General features: G+C 34.0%; 1 protein-coding gene across 1 annotated transcript; it reads left to right on the top strand.

Annotated features, from left to right (window-relative positions):
- The first annotated feature begins 5695 nt into the window (after positions 1 to 5695).
- LOC110420766 (transcription factor DIVARICATA-like) lies at positions 5696 to 8571 on the top strand. The gene is made up of 2 exons (XM_021434136.2): positions 5696 to 6976; positions 7365 to 8571. The coding sequence occupies exons 1-2, from the start codon at positions 6546 to 6548 to the stop codon at positions 7861 to 7863; spliced, it is 930 nt and encodes a 309-aa protein (XP_021289811.1). The 5' UTR covers positions 5696 to 6545; the 3' UTR covers positions 7864 to 8571.
- Positions 8572 to 15277: the final 6706 nt, after the last annotated feature.

Genomic DNA, 15277 nt, shown 5'->3' with positions numbered 1-15277 from the left:
TTCATTGTGTTTGTGGAAATTCTTGGAGGATTTTATACCTAAAAAGTCATGAAACTCTGTTTGCTTCTTAGGGTCGATAACTAATCAGTCACGCAATTGCTCGACTTTGTTGAAAACAGAAGCAAATAATTTAATATTAATCTAAAAACATAATCTTAATTTCATAATTAGAACGGTAAAATTTATAATCTATAAAATATATATAATTCTTCTTTTATATTCAATCAATCTTCAAAGTGATTGGTTAAATCATGTTAAACAATCAAATTTAGTTCCCACAAGAATTAAAGTCTACCCTAAAAGTATTGTCTATAAACAATAATACTTTGCTTATACCTTCCAATTATTGAAAACATGCCTTAATCACTACCAAGGCCATGAATTCTACCTTCCAATTCTAAAAGACATGATCAAATATATGACATGATAGGGGAAAAAATCATAGGAATTGACAAAAAAAAAGTTGAAAAACATGTTGCATGAACTTTTTTCTACAAATATCTTCTAAAACATTGTCTCAAACTCCCCATGCTTAAAGCACAAGCAAAAGAACAGGAAAGAAGCAGGGGAAATAAAAATCAGTAAGTCACTGCTTGGGATGGTGCCTTAGTGGGAGGAAATGGGATGGGACTTTTGATGCTGACCTCCCATCAGCTCAATTATTCAGCTTAGGACTTTTACCTGTCATTGCTAATTGAAAAAGCCTTTTTGTTGCGTTTATAAATTAATAATTTAAACAAATTTATGATATTTTATAAATAATTTTCAGTTATTTGATTTTAATATTAATTAATTTATTTAATTTTAAAAATATTTTTTATAATTTAACGGTCTAAAGTTATCCAAAAATATTACAGTATCAGAAAAATTATAACCACTGAAAATATAAACAAGAGTTTACTGCCCGGAATAAGACCAAAACCCATTGAGATTTCCCACATTAGTTTGTATTTATATCTTTTTTAATATTTTTTTGAACAATATGCTATGTTGGCAACCTTTGATTGGACATAAATTCTAGCATTTGGCATGGATAATTGAGCTTCTGCAGTAAAGAATAACCAAAACCAGCCTCATTCCGATGAGGAAATGGGGACCAATCTGTGGGTTTCCAGTTACCAAAGGACCGGGGACCAACCTACCTGTACTACATCAGCCTGGATTCCCCCCGACCTCACCCCCCACACCATAAACATTTTGACCTTTCAGGACTCTTTAACCCTAAAAAACAATGGGTGAATATTGTAAACTCGAATCCCCCCATTCCCCTTTGCCCTTTTTGATCTTGGATTTCCTAAGTTAGAAACCTTATCTTATTTTCCTGGAAAATCTCTCAAAACTCTGCCCTTTCACTGTTTCATCATTCATTCGGCTTGTTGATCATTCGTTTATCTTTTCGGCTCGTTTTATCCTTTTAAGCAACCTTCCAACATGTTCTAAAGTTCTTTACAAGATTGAGATTTATCATATAAATGTCATAAAGTACATACTAGTTTTCAGGATCAAGCACTGATCACTTGGGCCAAAGAGTTTAAGCTTATGGCAGAAGTGCAACTTAATTTTCTTAGGTATCAGCAGCGCAGAGCCTAGCACTAAGTGACTGATGGACATGAGAGACTGCATCATTGTAGCATCGTGAGTTGGCTAGTCACATTCTCCATCCTCAGTCACTCATACAATTGATGATCAACTCAAAGAATGATTGCTGGTCCCATAACCAATAATCTCCCCCAGTAATAACCTGGGAGTCGAACCTGCAGTCTCACTCTAACACCAATTTTCAAAACCAAGTGCTTATCCCTGCTGCTAAAAACTTAATTAAACAATATCTTCGTTTGGATTTGATGTGAGAGAAAGGTAACTTTGATTAACAATTTAATCGCTAATTACCAATCTTTCTTATTAAATTCTTCCGCATGAAACGGTGCAAATGATGGGAGCTCCCCCCACCTGGCATTGTTGAATTCCCTTGCAAGGTGTGCATTAAATTGCTTTGCGCAGACAACCACATGAGCTATGGCAATACACATAAAAAAACAAAAAAAAAGGAAACACATATATATTTAAAAAGCAAAAGAAAAATAAAAAAAATGAAAAGAGAAAAGGTGAGCCACGTACCAAATTTGTACAAATATTATTATAATAAAGAAGAGGAATCTTTCCATAAATGGAAAGACTCCTAAATCGTTTAAGCAGTCATTATCATTCCCAACAGCTCCATATTAAAAACCCTTAAGAGGGAAGAGGGGCTGAGTGGTAGACAATAACTTTGGAAATTATTTTTTATTTATTAAAAAAAAATGACAATTCATTTGTAGGGTAGCATCGTACGCGTGTGTCCTTCCACCGTCTTTGTAATCAAGTGAAAATTAATTTCATTTAAATCAATATAACAATTGAATGTTAAAATTATCTTGAATTAGTAAATAAATTTGCATTTTAATGATTGTTAAAATTATCTTGAATTAGTAAATAAATTTGCATTTTAATGATTGTTAAAATTATCTTGAATTAGTAAATAAATTTGCATTTTAATAATAATATTAAAATGTAATTTTTATTATTATATGTAGTCTTTATATTATATAATATAATCAAATTTATAAAAATATTATTAAAAAATATACAAAAATGTGTTATTAAAAATATACAGTCGTGAATCAAATCAAATTTGATACAGTGATTTGTCATTTTTGTAATATAAAATATTGTCGATGAAGCCTAATTAAAGTTTGAATTTTTTTTTTTTCGAAACTCAAATTTGATAATACCGATTTGAGTGATTTATTTATTTAATTGTAAATTAAATGTTAGTGTTTCAAATTGTACGGCTAGAACAGTTGAATTTGGGTGCGTATGTGAAAGAGACTATCATCATCAATTAAGGGAGGGCGGGAGGAGCTTATCCAAGTCATTGACTTGCCAATTAATATTTTGCACTTAAAATGGGACCTAGCAAAGTTGATGGAAGCATATATATTTTTATGATAGGGATATTTTGGGTTTTTTAATTTAAAAAAATTATATTTCAACACTTTATTTTGGTGAGTTTGTAAATAAATTAATCACTTGAACAGGCTGTAAATTGAAGTAAGCACCAATATATATCTCTAATTTGACATTCATTATATATATATATATATATAAAAAAAACAAATGAAAGTAACCCATTGTTTTTTCTAAATTGAATAAGAAAATGGGAGAATATTAGACAAATATAATACAAATCTTCACCAAACTCTATACCCACCTTTTCTAATACTTTGACCGTCCCTAAATGTTACGAAATTAAGATAAAAATTTTGATTTTGATATATTTTATGAAAATTTAAAATAATAAGTGTTTAAAAAAAGTGGATTTTCTTTTGAAATATCTAAAATATTCAAAGAAAAGATGGATAATGAGAAAGGGATGGACGAGAATAATTTATATTTGTAGATAAAAGAAATGATTTTTGCTTGCTTTTCAAATTATTGTTTTGCTACCTAACCTATTGTCTTGATTTTGGATTTTGTGTATAAGTAATGACAATCTTAGAATACCTTAGTCTTAATTATAGCTTTTTAATACAAGGGAGAATCTCCCTTTGTTTTTCTTTATCTCCATTAGCTTGAGGTTATTAAACAATCCTTGCTATGATTAATTAATTTAATTTATAGATAATTTTAAAAATTAACATATTTAATTGTTTCTTTAGCAAAGCCAAGGGTAGAGCATCCCCATTAACTTTGGACCATTCTCCAAGCAGATTCTTTGGTCCCTTTTCTCTTTCTTTCTTTCTTTGTCCTCTTTTTTGAAAAGGCTCTTTTTGCATAATGAGGCCTAATAATTCTAAGATTTTTTATTTTTTTTTTGCTTTTTGAATAGTTCCAATGTTCACTAAGCCAATAACTTTCTAAATTATATTTGATTCGATAGTTTTCGAATGAAAAGAATAAAAAAAATTTTAATTTAGACATGTAATACTCTTATTTTTTATATTATAAATTTATTTTTCATGATTTGTTTTTCTTTTTCATATAATAAAATTATAGAACATCAATATTATATAAACAATTTAAAATTCTAATATAAAATATATAAAATCAATATTTTTTATTTTAATTTCAGTCCAAATAAGAAAACGAACATTTAGGCATGGAAGAAATATGTGATTTTCATATTAAAAAAATATAAACTAAGTGGGGCAATGGGAAGATGGTGGGTTGTTCCCAATTGAACTTTGAGTATATGAATTATTCAATCTATTTTTGGCATTATGGCTATTTTTTATAATTTTTTAATATTGGAAGTTGTCACAATACCTAACTATTCTGTTAAAATTTGATTAATAAAATAAAAAACGTATAATGGCTAATTTGATAATTTAGTGTGTGCTATTTCTTTTAGGTTTTTAGGTCTGGCCACTTAGATGTGGCAGTTTAGGTAAAGATAAAAGCATTAAGTTCTACACAAATTTAAAAGATTAGACCATGACATTCACACACATTTATAATAATCTTTTTTTAATTAAAGATGAAGAGTATGCATGCTTATAGTTCAGACCATAGCTTAATCATGCATTATTTGGATAATTAAATTGAAAGATTAACATATAAAATCTCAGCGGCAAAGATAAAACCAAAAGCTAAAATTTCCCAAAAAGGTCTTACCCTAATCTAAAATAATTAAATCTGAGTTGACTAAAAGAAATCAAAGCAGAATTTATATCATATAAATTTGCAAGCTGGGGTCAAAACCAATGAGTTTTGTGGCTCATTCTCATAATGAAACCTTTTCCTTCACCATTAATTAATAGACTATTAAGACTATTAATTAACTACACCTACAAGATATACTCCATCTATATCTAGTCTTAACTCTTTTTTTTTATTTAATTTTTTATATAATCTAATCTCAACTTGACTGGTATAATATGTTGTAATGGATTATCAATTTTATTATGAACATTTAAACAAAAGCAAGTGTAAAAAGGTAAATAAAATCTAAAGACAAATAAAAAAGCCTTGACCAAATCCTATGCATGTGAATTTTTTACCTTATAGATTTTGCTTCCTTCCTTTATTGATATCTCTAGCACCAATAATGATGGAGACCTAAGTTTGGTGCTGATAATGATCTATATACAATTCCAATCAATTGCCTTTTCTTACATATATGATTGATGATGGAGGTAAGAGAAAGAGAGAAGTATGTGGGAATGCAATCAAAATTATATTTTGAAGAGCAATTTTGCTATATATCTATGTAATGTATTAAACTCAAATGATCATATTCAATAAAATCTCGAATTTAATGTATAAATGTATGTACGTGTGAATATGTAAAATTAATCAAATTAATTAAAATTTTAAATTTAATATATAATTGTATGTGTGTGAACACGTAGAATTAATTATATTAATGAAATCTTGATTTTATATATAAATGTATCGCGAAAAGATAGATATTCTTCCAACTTTGCAAATGCTAAAATGTATGTGCAAATCAAAGCTTTGAAAACAAAAAAAAATTTGCATAAAACCAACTATCAAATTTCGATGACAAGAGACAAACATCTCACGTGCTACAGCTAAATGTCAACACTGAGCACCATGGCCAAGGTTGGTCTCTTCTTAGAGAAAATGACTAGAAAACCCAGCACCCACTTCCATTCACCAACCAGCCAATTGCACATTGTCCCTTTCATTTTCCGTCTTTCGATTGGCCATCCCTTTCGACACTACATTTGGGCATAGAAAAAGAGCTTTGCTTTGGCCGAAGCAGCGCCCACAAAACCCCGTTTTCACCAATCACAACTGGGCAGCTTTGACCACTCCCGCTCCTGTTTCTCTCTGCCCTTACACCCTGCTAAATTCTCTGTTTCATAGATGTAAGCAGTGCAAGATATAACTCAATGGGGTTGGCATATTTCTATGCACTTCTTTCACACACTCTCTCTTTAGTCTCTTTGCTTTTGCTCTAACCTCCAAAGGGAATATAAAAGCTGAGAAGAAAAAGCGAAACATTTCCCCACTTTTTAGCACTCTAATCCTCTGGAAGCTCTCTGTTTTGCTTCTGTTTTCTTTTGTTTTTTTTCCCTCCTTTCATGGATTTTTAGTGGTTTTTTTCGAGCTTTAAGTCTTTTAATCGATGATTTGGGTTTTCTAATTTTGATCTGTATATTGATTTTCCTGTTGTTTTATGTGATTTTGGATCTGCTAGGGTTTTTCATCAACATACATCAAGATCTGCTTTTTTTCTTTTATATTTTTCCTACTCAATTCTCGGATTTTCCTTGGGTTTTGGAAAGTTAAACTTTTGGAGATTCCTCAATTTAATCTTATGTGAAAAAAGGGTACTCGGATTCCGTTTCAATGCTTTCATGATTTGATACTTCTTTGCCCATTTAAAGCAGCCACTTCTCTGCATTTTTCTATCTTGGTTTTTCTCTCTCTTTGAACATTTCATTCAAAGAGGGAGAAAAGCAAAGGTCTTTTTTTTTTTTTTTAAACGGGCAAATCAACTGTTGGCAGTTAGATAACTAGAAAAAAAAAGGAGAGAAATGATGAATCGGGGACTTGAAGTTCTATCTCCAGCGTCTTATTTACAGACTTCCAATTGGTTGTTTCAAGAGAGCAGAGGTACTAAATGGACTCCTGAAGAGAACAAGTGTTTTGAAAATGCTCTGGCTTTGTATGATAAAGACACCCCTGACCGCTGGTTTAAGGTGGCAGCTATGATTCCTGGAAAAACAGTTGGGGATGTGATCAAACAGTACAGAGAATTGGAAGAGGATGTTAGTGATATAGAAGCTGGGTTAATACCAATTCCTGGATATAGCAGTGATTCTTTTACATTGGAGTGGGTTAATGATAGTCAGGGCTTTGATGGATTTAGACAATATTACACTCCAGGTGGAAAAAGAGGGGCGGGGACTCGGCCTTCTGATCAAGAAAGGAAGAAAGGAGTGCCATGGACTGAAGAAGAGCACAGGTAATTGCTTCATTTTGTTGACTATTATGTCTCTGACAAGTTTGGATGTCATTTTAACTATGATTGGACGAATTAGTCTTTAGGATATCAAGTTATGTTTGGTATAAGTAAAATTTGTAGAGTTAAACCTGTAATCGGAGTATGCTTTCGTTGACTGGAAGATAATGGATGTAAAACGTTTTAGAGATAAACAATCTGAAATTTATGGTAGGAATGGACAATTTCTGATTCATCCTTTCAATTGTGTGAATGTTGACAATGTAGTTGGTAGACACTATGCATGTTTGGTTTGTGGATGTCTCTTTTCTTACCTGTCTGATTCTGTACTTCATTGGTTTAGCATCCTCTAGCAGCTCATGATGTTTTCCAACTTGATGATTGATGACAGGCAATTTCTAATGGGGCTTAAAAAGTATGGTAAAGGGGATTGGAGAAACATATCACGCAATTTCGTGACGACTAGAACACCAACTCAAGTGGCGAGTCATGCTCAAAAATACTTCATCAGGCAGCTCACTGGAGGGAAGGATAAGAGGAGGTCCAGTATCCATGATATCACAACAGTTAACGTCCCCGATACCCCTTCTTCCTCACCAGATCACAGCAAGCCATTGTCTCCAAATAATTCTGCTGCAGTCATGCAGGCACAGCAGCAACCAAAAGTCGCTGGGGTAACTAAAGAGCTATTCGAGTGGAAGCAACAGAATGAAGGAGCTGTTATGGTTTTCAACCAGACGAGTGGCAATGCCTTCCTTTCCCCTTTCTGTGGGATTTCTTCATATGGACCCAAGGTGGATGAACAAAATTTCCTAAGGGGTACTCTTCCCAGATCTCAATTTGGATCTTACAACACTCTTTTCCAGATGCAGTCAATGCAGCGTCAGTAAATTCATAGATGAAAGTGGTGGAAGATTTCTGAAGGGTATTAATTAATGAGATGAAGATCTAGCCTAACAGTGATGTCACCTAGCTTTGTCCATGCCACATGTGTATATGATGAATGATGCAAATTAGTCCATAGTTATCACTCTACAGAGAGATCAGTTAGGTCGTTTTGTGATTTTATCATTCAAAATTCTGGATCATTGAACCAAAAAAGGAAGCTTATTTACAATGAAAGCTTGGGCCTTTATTGCTTCTACCTCGTGTGTTTGCATCATCTGGTTGTCACCACTTATTCTCAGATTGATTGCGTGTGTTCTATAAATGCCGCCATGTGGGTCAGAGTCCTCTGCAAAATGATAGACTGTACTAAAGGCTTAAAACTTGATAATGGACTCCAATAATTCAGATTCACTTGCTTCAAGTGTGATGTTGTCCTCACCTTAAGTTCACATCATGAACAAAGTGAAGAAATCAAAGGGATCTTTCTTTGGTCTTTTAGCCACGAGGCTTTATCTTCTTGTTGCTTATGATTTGTGGTGAAGCATGTATAAGCCATTTCTTAAACCTATATACCAAAATTCAGTCCTAAGCGAAGATCATATGGAGAGAAAAGTCTAAAAGATGAAACCAATCTACTTCCTGGTTGAAGGAGGGCTGGAGGGGCAAAAGCATATCTAAAAATACTGTAAAGGAATATCCAGAAAACCTTCTATGCTTCAACAGGAGACTGCAAAGTGGAAGCAGTTGATTTGGACAATATATGCCATGTCAACTGTAGCTTAGTCCGAGTCATTATGCATGCCTTTTTTAATGATATGGTTTCATGACTGTGCTTAATGCTGATGCCTTCTCCGCAAATTTGGGTTTATATTTAGTTAAATTCTTATGCCAGACATCTAATTTAAAACCAATTGATAATAGATGAAGAAGCTACCACCACGTTGATACATTTTAATGACAAATATAAATGAAATTTCCTCATTGCCAAAAAAGAAAAAGAGAGTAAATGGTAGTTTAATCAGTTGACTGATCTTGGCAATAGAATCTTGACGGAAGTCTAGACTAAGAACCACTAATTCAAGCATCTAATTCTTCATCCCACCTTTCTTTTGTTCTCTTATGAGTGTTTTTTATTTCTCCTTTGTTCTCCTGTTCTTCTTTCTAAACTGACTGACTATTTTTTAAAAGACTCCTGATTCTTCAAACCCACTTTTTCCATGGTCATTACAGGAATCTTAGATTAATGATTCTGAAGTCTGCCAAGCTGATGGAAAGGATAGTATTTTGAAAGTCTTCTATCTGATGACTGAATTCCGTGGATTTCATCACCGCCCTCTGCAAATAGGGGCATCTTTCTGCTATTATTGTGGGATTGGAATTTTAACTGAAGAGCATATATATACGTGTGACCACCTTCAGATACTTCTTTGCCTCCATTTTCCTATGCTTTCAGGATGGACCTCAAAGAGTATCATGGTTTTTTCATTTGGTAAACGCACTTAAAATTTGTAAGAATCTTCTCCCTGGTTAGTGCAGTAAGGAGTCCTGATGTGACTAGTAACCAATATTATAAGCTTCCTGCTGTCAGAAATCATCACTGTGAGACTGGGAATTCTAAAGGGAAAAGAAAAAGTTCCGGAACCCCCTTTTTAATTTTGCTTTCCCTTGATGAAAATGAAAATGAAAATGACAAACAAAGAACTCCTGTGGTAGAAAAATGAACAGCAAAGCAGGAGATTCCATTGATCTGAAATCAGCTTTCCCGCAAAACATACTTGTTAAGTTACTATTCAGGTAAAAGAAAGCTTGATGAAAGGAAAGCAATCCCATGAAGGAGAAAAGGGAAATGATAGCTTTCCCTTTACAACAAACTAATAATTTCCTTGCGCTGCTGTTCCACCTGGCTCCATTCTTTTGTTGTTCTTTGCTGCTGGTTGCTGGAGCTGTCACTAAGTTGTTGTTGTTGCTCCAGCAACCTTCATGGAAAAGGCCCGGTGCCCACCATTTTGCTTGCACAATGCACACATAATTTTCGGACCCACCCACTAGACAAACGAATTCAAGGCAACATGGAGCAATACATAAAGTACAATACACTTTTTTTTTTCTCTGATTAATGACAAAACTGTCCACTTTCTTTTTTAAAATGGATTTGCTTTTCTGCAAGTTGCATAGGAAAGCATTTTGGCCACTTTATTCTAATTTTCAATCAACCCCCTCCTCCTCCCCTCCCCATTGAGTCCTTAAGTTGTTTTGAGACCGCACAGATCCCAGTCTCACACCCCCATTTCTTTTCCTTTTCCGCCCCTATCAACATTCAGATTCTTCTTCTCTATGCTTTTTAATTGACCCCTCCTAGGAAATAAGTTTGTAAGAAGAAACTGACAAAGCTTGCTAAGAATCTGCCCTCCCCCTTCACCATGGGTGTATCATTGTAGGACCAGGGTACCAGAGAATAATCTATTGTGGGTTGCCTTTGATACAAATGATAGAAGAGAAGTAAAAGAAGACAGAAAGTGGGGATAATTATTTAACAAACCAACCAATCATCTGATAAAAAAATACTTCTGGCCAAGAACAAAAAAATTGCTTGCTGCACATTTTTTGTGTCCAAAAAGGTGATACAGGTTCTAGCTACGCATGTCTGTATGCAGGATAATGTTAGATGCAAGGAACCCTGGAATGTTGCATCAGCTATGACATTTTCATTCATTTAATTTTGTTGAATTATATTTCCAATTATGAGTGGTTGTTGAGAGAAAAATTTCAATTTCATACCAGAGCCAAGGGAGCTGTGATCTGTTTGATTTTATTTGATGTGAGTGTGCGCTTCCTGTTCCTTGTCATGTCTTTCTTTTATTCACATAATTTGGGGAAAAAAAAAAATAGAACTTCCCTTCTACTTCGTGGCCCTGTCTGCTGCCTGTTGAAGCTCAAATCTCATTGTTTTCACCATCTTGTCCTTTCCCAACCAGCATCTGTCTGAACAGTATGACTAATGAATCAATAGATGCCAGAAACAAACAAGACGCATCAGTTGAAACACAACAAACATCAATGCAGTAACAATTGAAGGTTCTTTCTTCAACAATGGTTCGAGAAAAACAAAACAAACATTCCAGGAGTAAATGACCTCCTTCACATCCTAGTTTTCCACCAACTATATTATCCTGGTAAAATGTTCTCTAATTGAACCAGTGAATTCAGCAGAGCATAAGGTAAAATTTGCATATCTGACATACAAATGGAAATCGAGAAATAATTCAGTTGAACAACCAGCTGTGACCTGTCACCTTTCCGTTCTAATCCTCATTATTGCAACCAATGCCTGCCCTAAGAACCCTTCCATGCATAGGACAAGCGGTTTAATTTTCAGCTCAGGACATAAATGGACTACACTGTCAGGTCTGAGTGGTGAAAATCGTGATGACAACATTTGTCACATCCTTTTTTTCCCCGACCATCAATCAAAGCATATTAGTGGGGAGTAGACTGACGGTAACTGCAAACCACGGAGTTCTCCAAGTTGTTGTCTTGCTACAAGTTATGCTTGTAACTCTACCTTGTAGACATACAAGGACCTCTATCTTGATGTGACCTGTCCTAATGTACTCGAATGTGAAGAACAACAAAACCCTGTTTGTTTGTTTAGAATCACTTGGTTACACGCAAATCGAATTCTGCAGTGGAATCTTGGTTGCTCTTTGATTCTGAAATCGGAGGGCAAAATTTCAGAAAACGAGAAAGCTGTCTTTCATGCATGCTCCATGGAAGGTGTTAAGAATTGAAGGCTGGAAGCTAACTCTAATTAGGATACGCTTCAGCTTGGAGAAGGCAAACGGGGACGCCTTATTGCTGAGTGCGGGCTGGGCTGCTCTGTTGGGTAGGCGACTTCAGTTTCTTAAAAGACCAATAGAGTTTTCATGGGAAACCTGAAAGACCCAATTGTCTATACAAACTAAGGCCCAAACCATGACAAATGAGAATATCAAACATTTATATTTTATGCAGTGTTAACATATAGATTTGTAACCTCGTTATAAATTATTTTAAAATTTTGAAAATGTTTTGAACGTCTATTTTTATACATTTATGAAGTAACACTCTGTTGTTAAATGATAACATATATAAATATTATATATTAACAGTGTATGAAATATATATTCGTATATTAAATATTTTGAAAATTCTCGACTCCATCTCTCTATTTTTTAATATTATAACAATTAATTTTTTCATTGATTTAGAAATCCCAAGTGCAAAACTTGGGAGTTTACCATCTTTATACAGAATTTGATGTACATCCACAAAATATTAATTAATTTTATATATATAGCTCATAAAAAATACTATGACTATATAAAATTACAAAAGTCAACACTTTTATAGTACTATTGGGTAATATTTTTAAATGAGTCTCCTTCATATAGTGTAATAAGAATAAGAGAAGGATTCTCTGTTAATGAATATTAAATTATTTCTTTCATATATTTTCAAATATATTCTAATTATAATTGTATAACAACCTACCATTATGAGAAAAAAAAAAGATTAAAATAAACTAATAAAGCCAAAAGGAAAAGTCATGTAATTGTCCCTAATACTAAATGCAATGTACATGATTATCCTGGGTTAGATCATGAATTATTTACTAATGGCGGTGATGTAACATCCCTAATGACAAACTTTATTGTATTTAATTCCATTGTTTTAATAGGAATGTAGTGTTGACTATAGCATATATCTTTACACGTGTATTACAAAATCATTATTCTCTATTTAAAAAATTAACCTAATAAAGTAAACAGTATCCAAGTTTATAAATTTTTTAAAATCGCTTTATTTATTTGTCCTATATGAGATTAAAATATTTTTTTTATTGAAACATTGAAATAGCTTAAATCTTAGTCATTTAGTTTAGTGTCTAGATTCAGTCGAAAGGCAGGTAGCTGCTCTTTTCTTAGGCACATCTATTTCTCTTTTTTCTAATCGATGGGTTAGTCAATTACTCCATTAATTAACTGTCTTCTATGAGCAATTTAGGGCTTTCTATGTTGTGATAAAACTAGTCATCCACTTCATGTAGAATTCTTTTGTTATTATATATATACACTAGATTTCCTTATCTTCTTTGTTAAGATAGATATGTCTTGGCCTGTTTGGCATTTGTTTTGTTCGTTCTTAAATAAAAGAAGGCAATTAGAGGATGTGTCAACCTTATCTCTAAGTGTTTATTTTAAACTTTTGTAACTTGTAATTTGATGATATCTCTACTTTCCAAATTTTCGACAAGAATATGAAGTGGATAGAAGGACAGGAGAGATTTATTAATGTCCATTGATAACCTATAGGCAATCTTCAATTTCCTTTTGTTATACATAAGAATATAAAAAACCCTTTTCCGAAAATGTATGTTAAAGCTTTCAATTTAATAATTAAAAGGGATTCTTCAAATATGAACAATTGTGTTTTAAATTCTCAAACTACTCTGTGGAGATGAGAAAATCTTAAATCTCTAGTTGGGAAGATAACAAATTCAATATATATCTCGTGCTGCTAATGAGTTGACTGATGATTTTATCATAATTGATGTTTAATGTCAATAAAATATGATATTGGTGATCAATTACTCTGTAATTTGTTTAAGGGTATTGTTTTTGTTTTGTATTTGTATGTACTATCTTGGTACGGCTTATCTCTATTTTTAATAAAAATAAATAGGCTGCAAGCGAGCTTCCAAATGCAAAGAAATCTATGCTTGTAGCGTTGTTTCGAGATGGATTGAGCCGCCATTGGCTCATCCTTTAATTAAAGAGCCAACACTATACTATATTATATATGAATACAATCTAGAAGATTAGTTAAAAAGGAGGCAATCAATTCATGATAACAACGTATATTGTTACCAAACACCAAGCAATTTCTGTCCATCGTAGAGCTGATTAAGATCATGGAAGCTTTGCAAAGACCTGATTGCAAACAACACGAAGCAAGCAAACAAGCAGTCTCTCAAAAAATGGGTTGAAAAGTTTCAGTCATAAACTGATCTTAACTCCCTGGAAAGATTCCGTTTTCCACTTCAAGTTGATCCTGGCTAGGACTAGAAGACGACCAGGTAAGGGAAAAAAACATATCAATCGATGGCAAATGGGAGGAAATTACGTACTGAAGTGATGCTCAGTGCTGCTGGGAGTAATGTGGCGCACGAGTTAGCTAGTCAAGGTTCAGGCCATTTCCGGACCAACCAAATGGGAACCATATCACTAGCCGCCGGCTCCCCTTGCATGTTAGTTCACCACTCACTTCTTTTCTTACTAGTCACCGAGCACGCTAGGATTGACCGAAACTTTTGTACCAGCAAGAAAAACATGAGAAAAATTGGCTTTTTGCAATGTGGAAAAAGAAGAAAAGATTAAATCGGAGGAGGTACGGCCTTATCCAGACGATGTGCCAAAGTGGAGAGGAAAACGACAAGCTCGTTTTGTCCTCTGCAGCGAAATTAGAGTACACTATTTTACATAGATATTCAGTTTTTTGTGATGCCATTTGGGTCTGTCGGATTTGTTCATGTCCAATTCTTTCTCCCACTTGGAACCGCCTAGACAAATATTTATTGTTAATATCAAGTCATTTTGATTCAGTCGGTCCTGTTAAACCTGCTTTCATAGGGGATGGGCCAATCTGTTTGCTAGGAAACGATGCTGCCAATGTGATTATCCAAGACGTGGCCAAGCCTCAAACCAAGGAAACTCGTGAGAAACAGTGACCTGCCCCAATTGCCTGGATTCAAAGTCACTGAACCTAGTTATAGTGAGGGTGCGAGACTACGCGCATGTACCCAGCTTGTCGCTCATAGAGCATTGTTTGCTATCAGTCACCGAAATGGAAAAACTTGTGAAGAATTTTCAAACTTTCCGACCAACTTTTAGGAGTCATTGAACCTAACAATGGCAGAAAGTGCATGTTTGTGGTCATGCTTAATGGACCATGGAAAGCAACATTAATTACGGTCCCCACGGACCTGTCTCGCTAGCTGGTCTCGTTGAGGTTGGGCTAGAAAAGTGATGGGGTGATGTAAGAGAAGTAACAACCTTATAATGTCTGAGACAGTTAAATTAAAGTTGTTTCTCTTTCGAGTCTTTGTGTTTTCCAGGACGTCCTTGTCCCGCCGGTCCTCTCCTGTCTACATGCCGCCAATTAGTACCCGTTATACTTCAGCAAAAGGTCTAAAAACAGCAACGAATGTTTCTGACTGTTCATATCTTAACCATACACACATATGCATTTTCACGCATGTAACAGTTGACCATAGAATACATGAACATCCGAAAACTGTCACTATATATTCCATCCTTAGAGTTCCTGTGATACACGGTTCTTACGCTCAAAACCTGTTTTCAGGAAATCCGAGGGCGG

Source organism: Theobroma umbraticum, unplaced genomic scaffold, assembly GCF_002168275.2.
Source record: "Theobroma umbraticum cultivar Fairchild unplaced genomic scaffold, ASM216827v3 scaffold_86.0, whole genome shotgun sequence".
NCBI lineage: Eukaryota > Viridiplantae > Streptophyta > Magnoliopsida > Malvales > Malvaceae > Theobroma > Theobroma umbraticum.
This window is presented reverse-complemented; position numbering and strand designations above follow the sequence as displayed.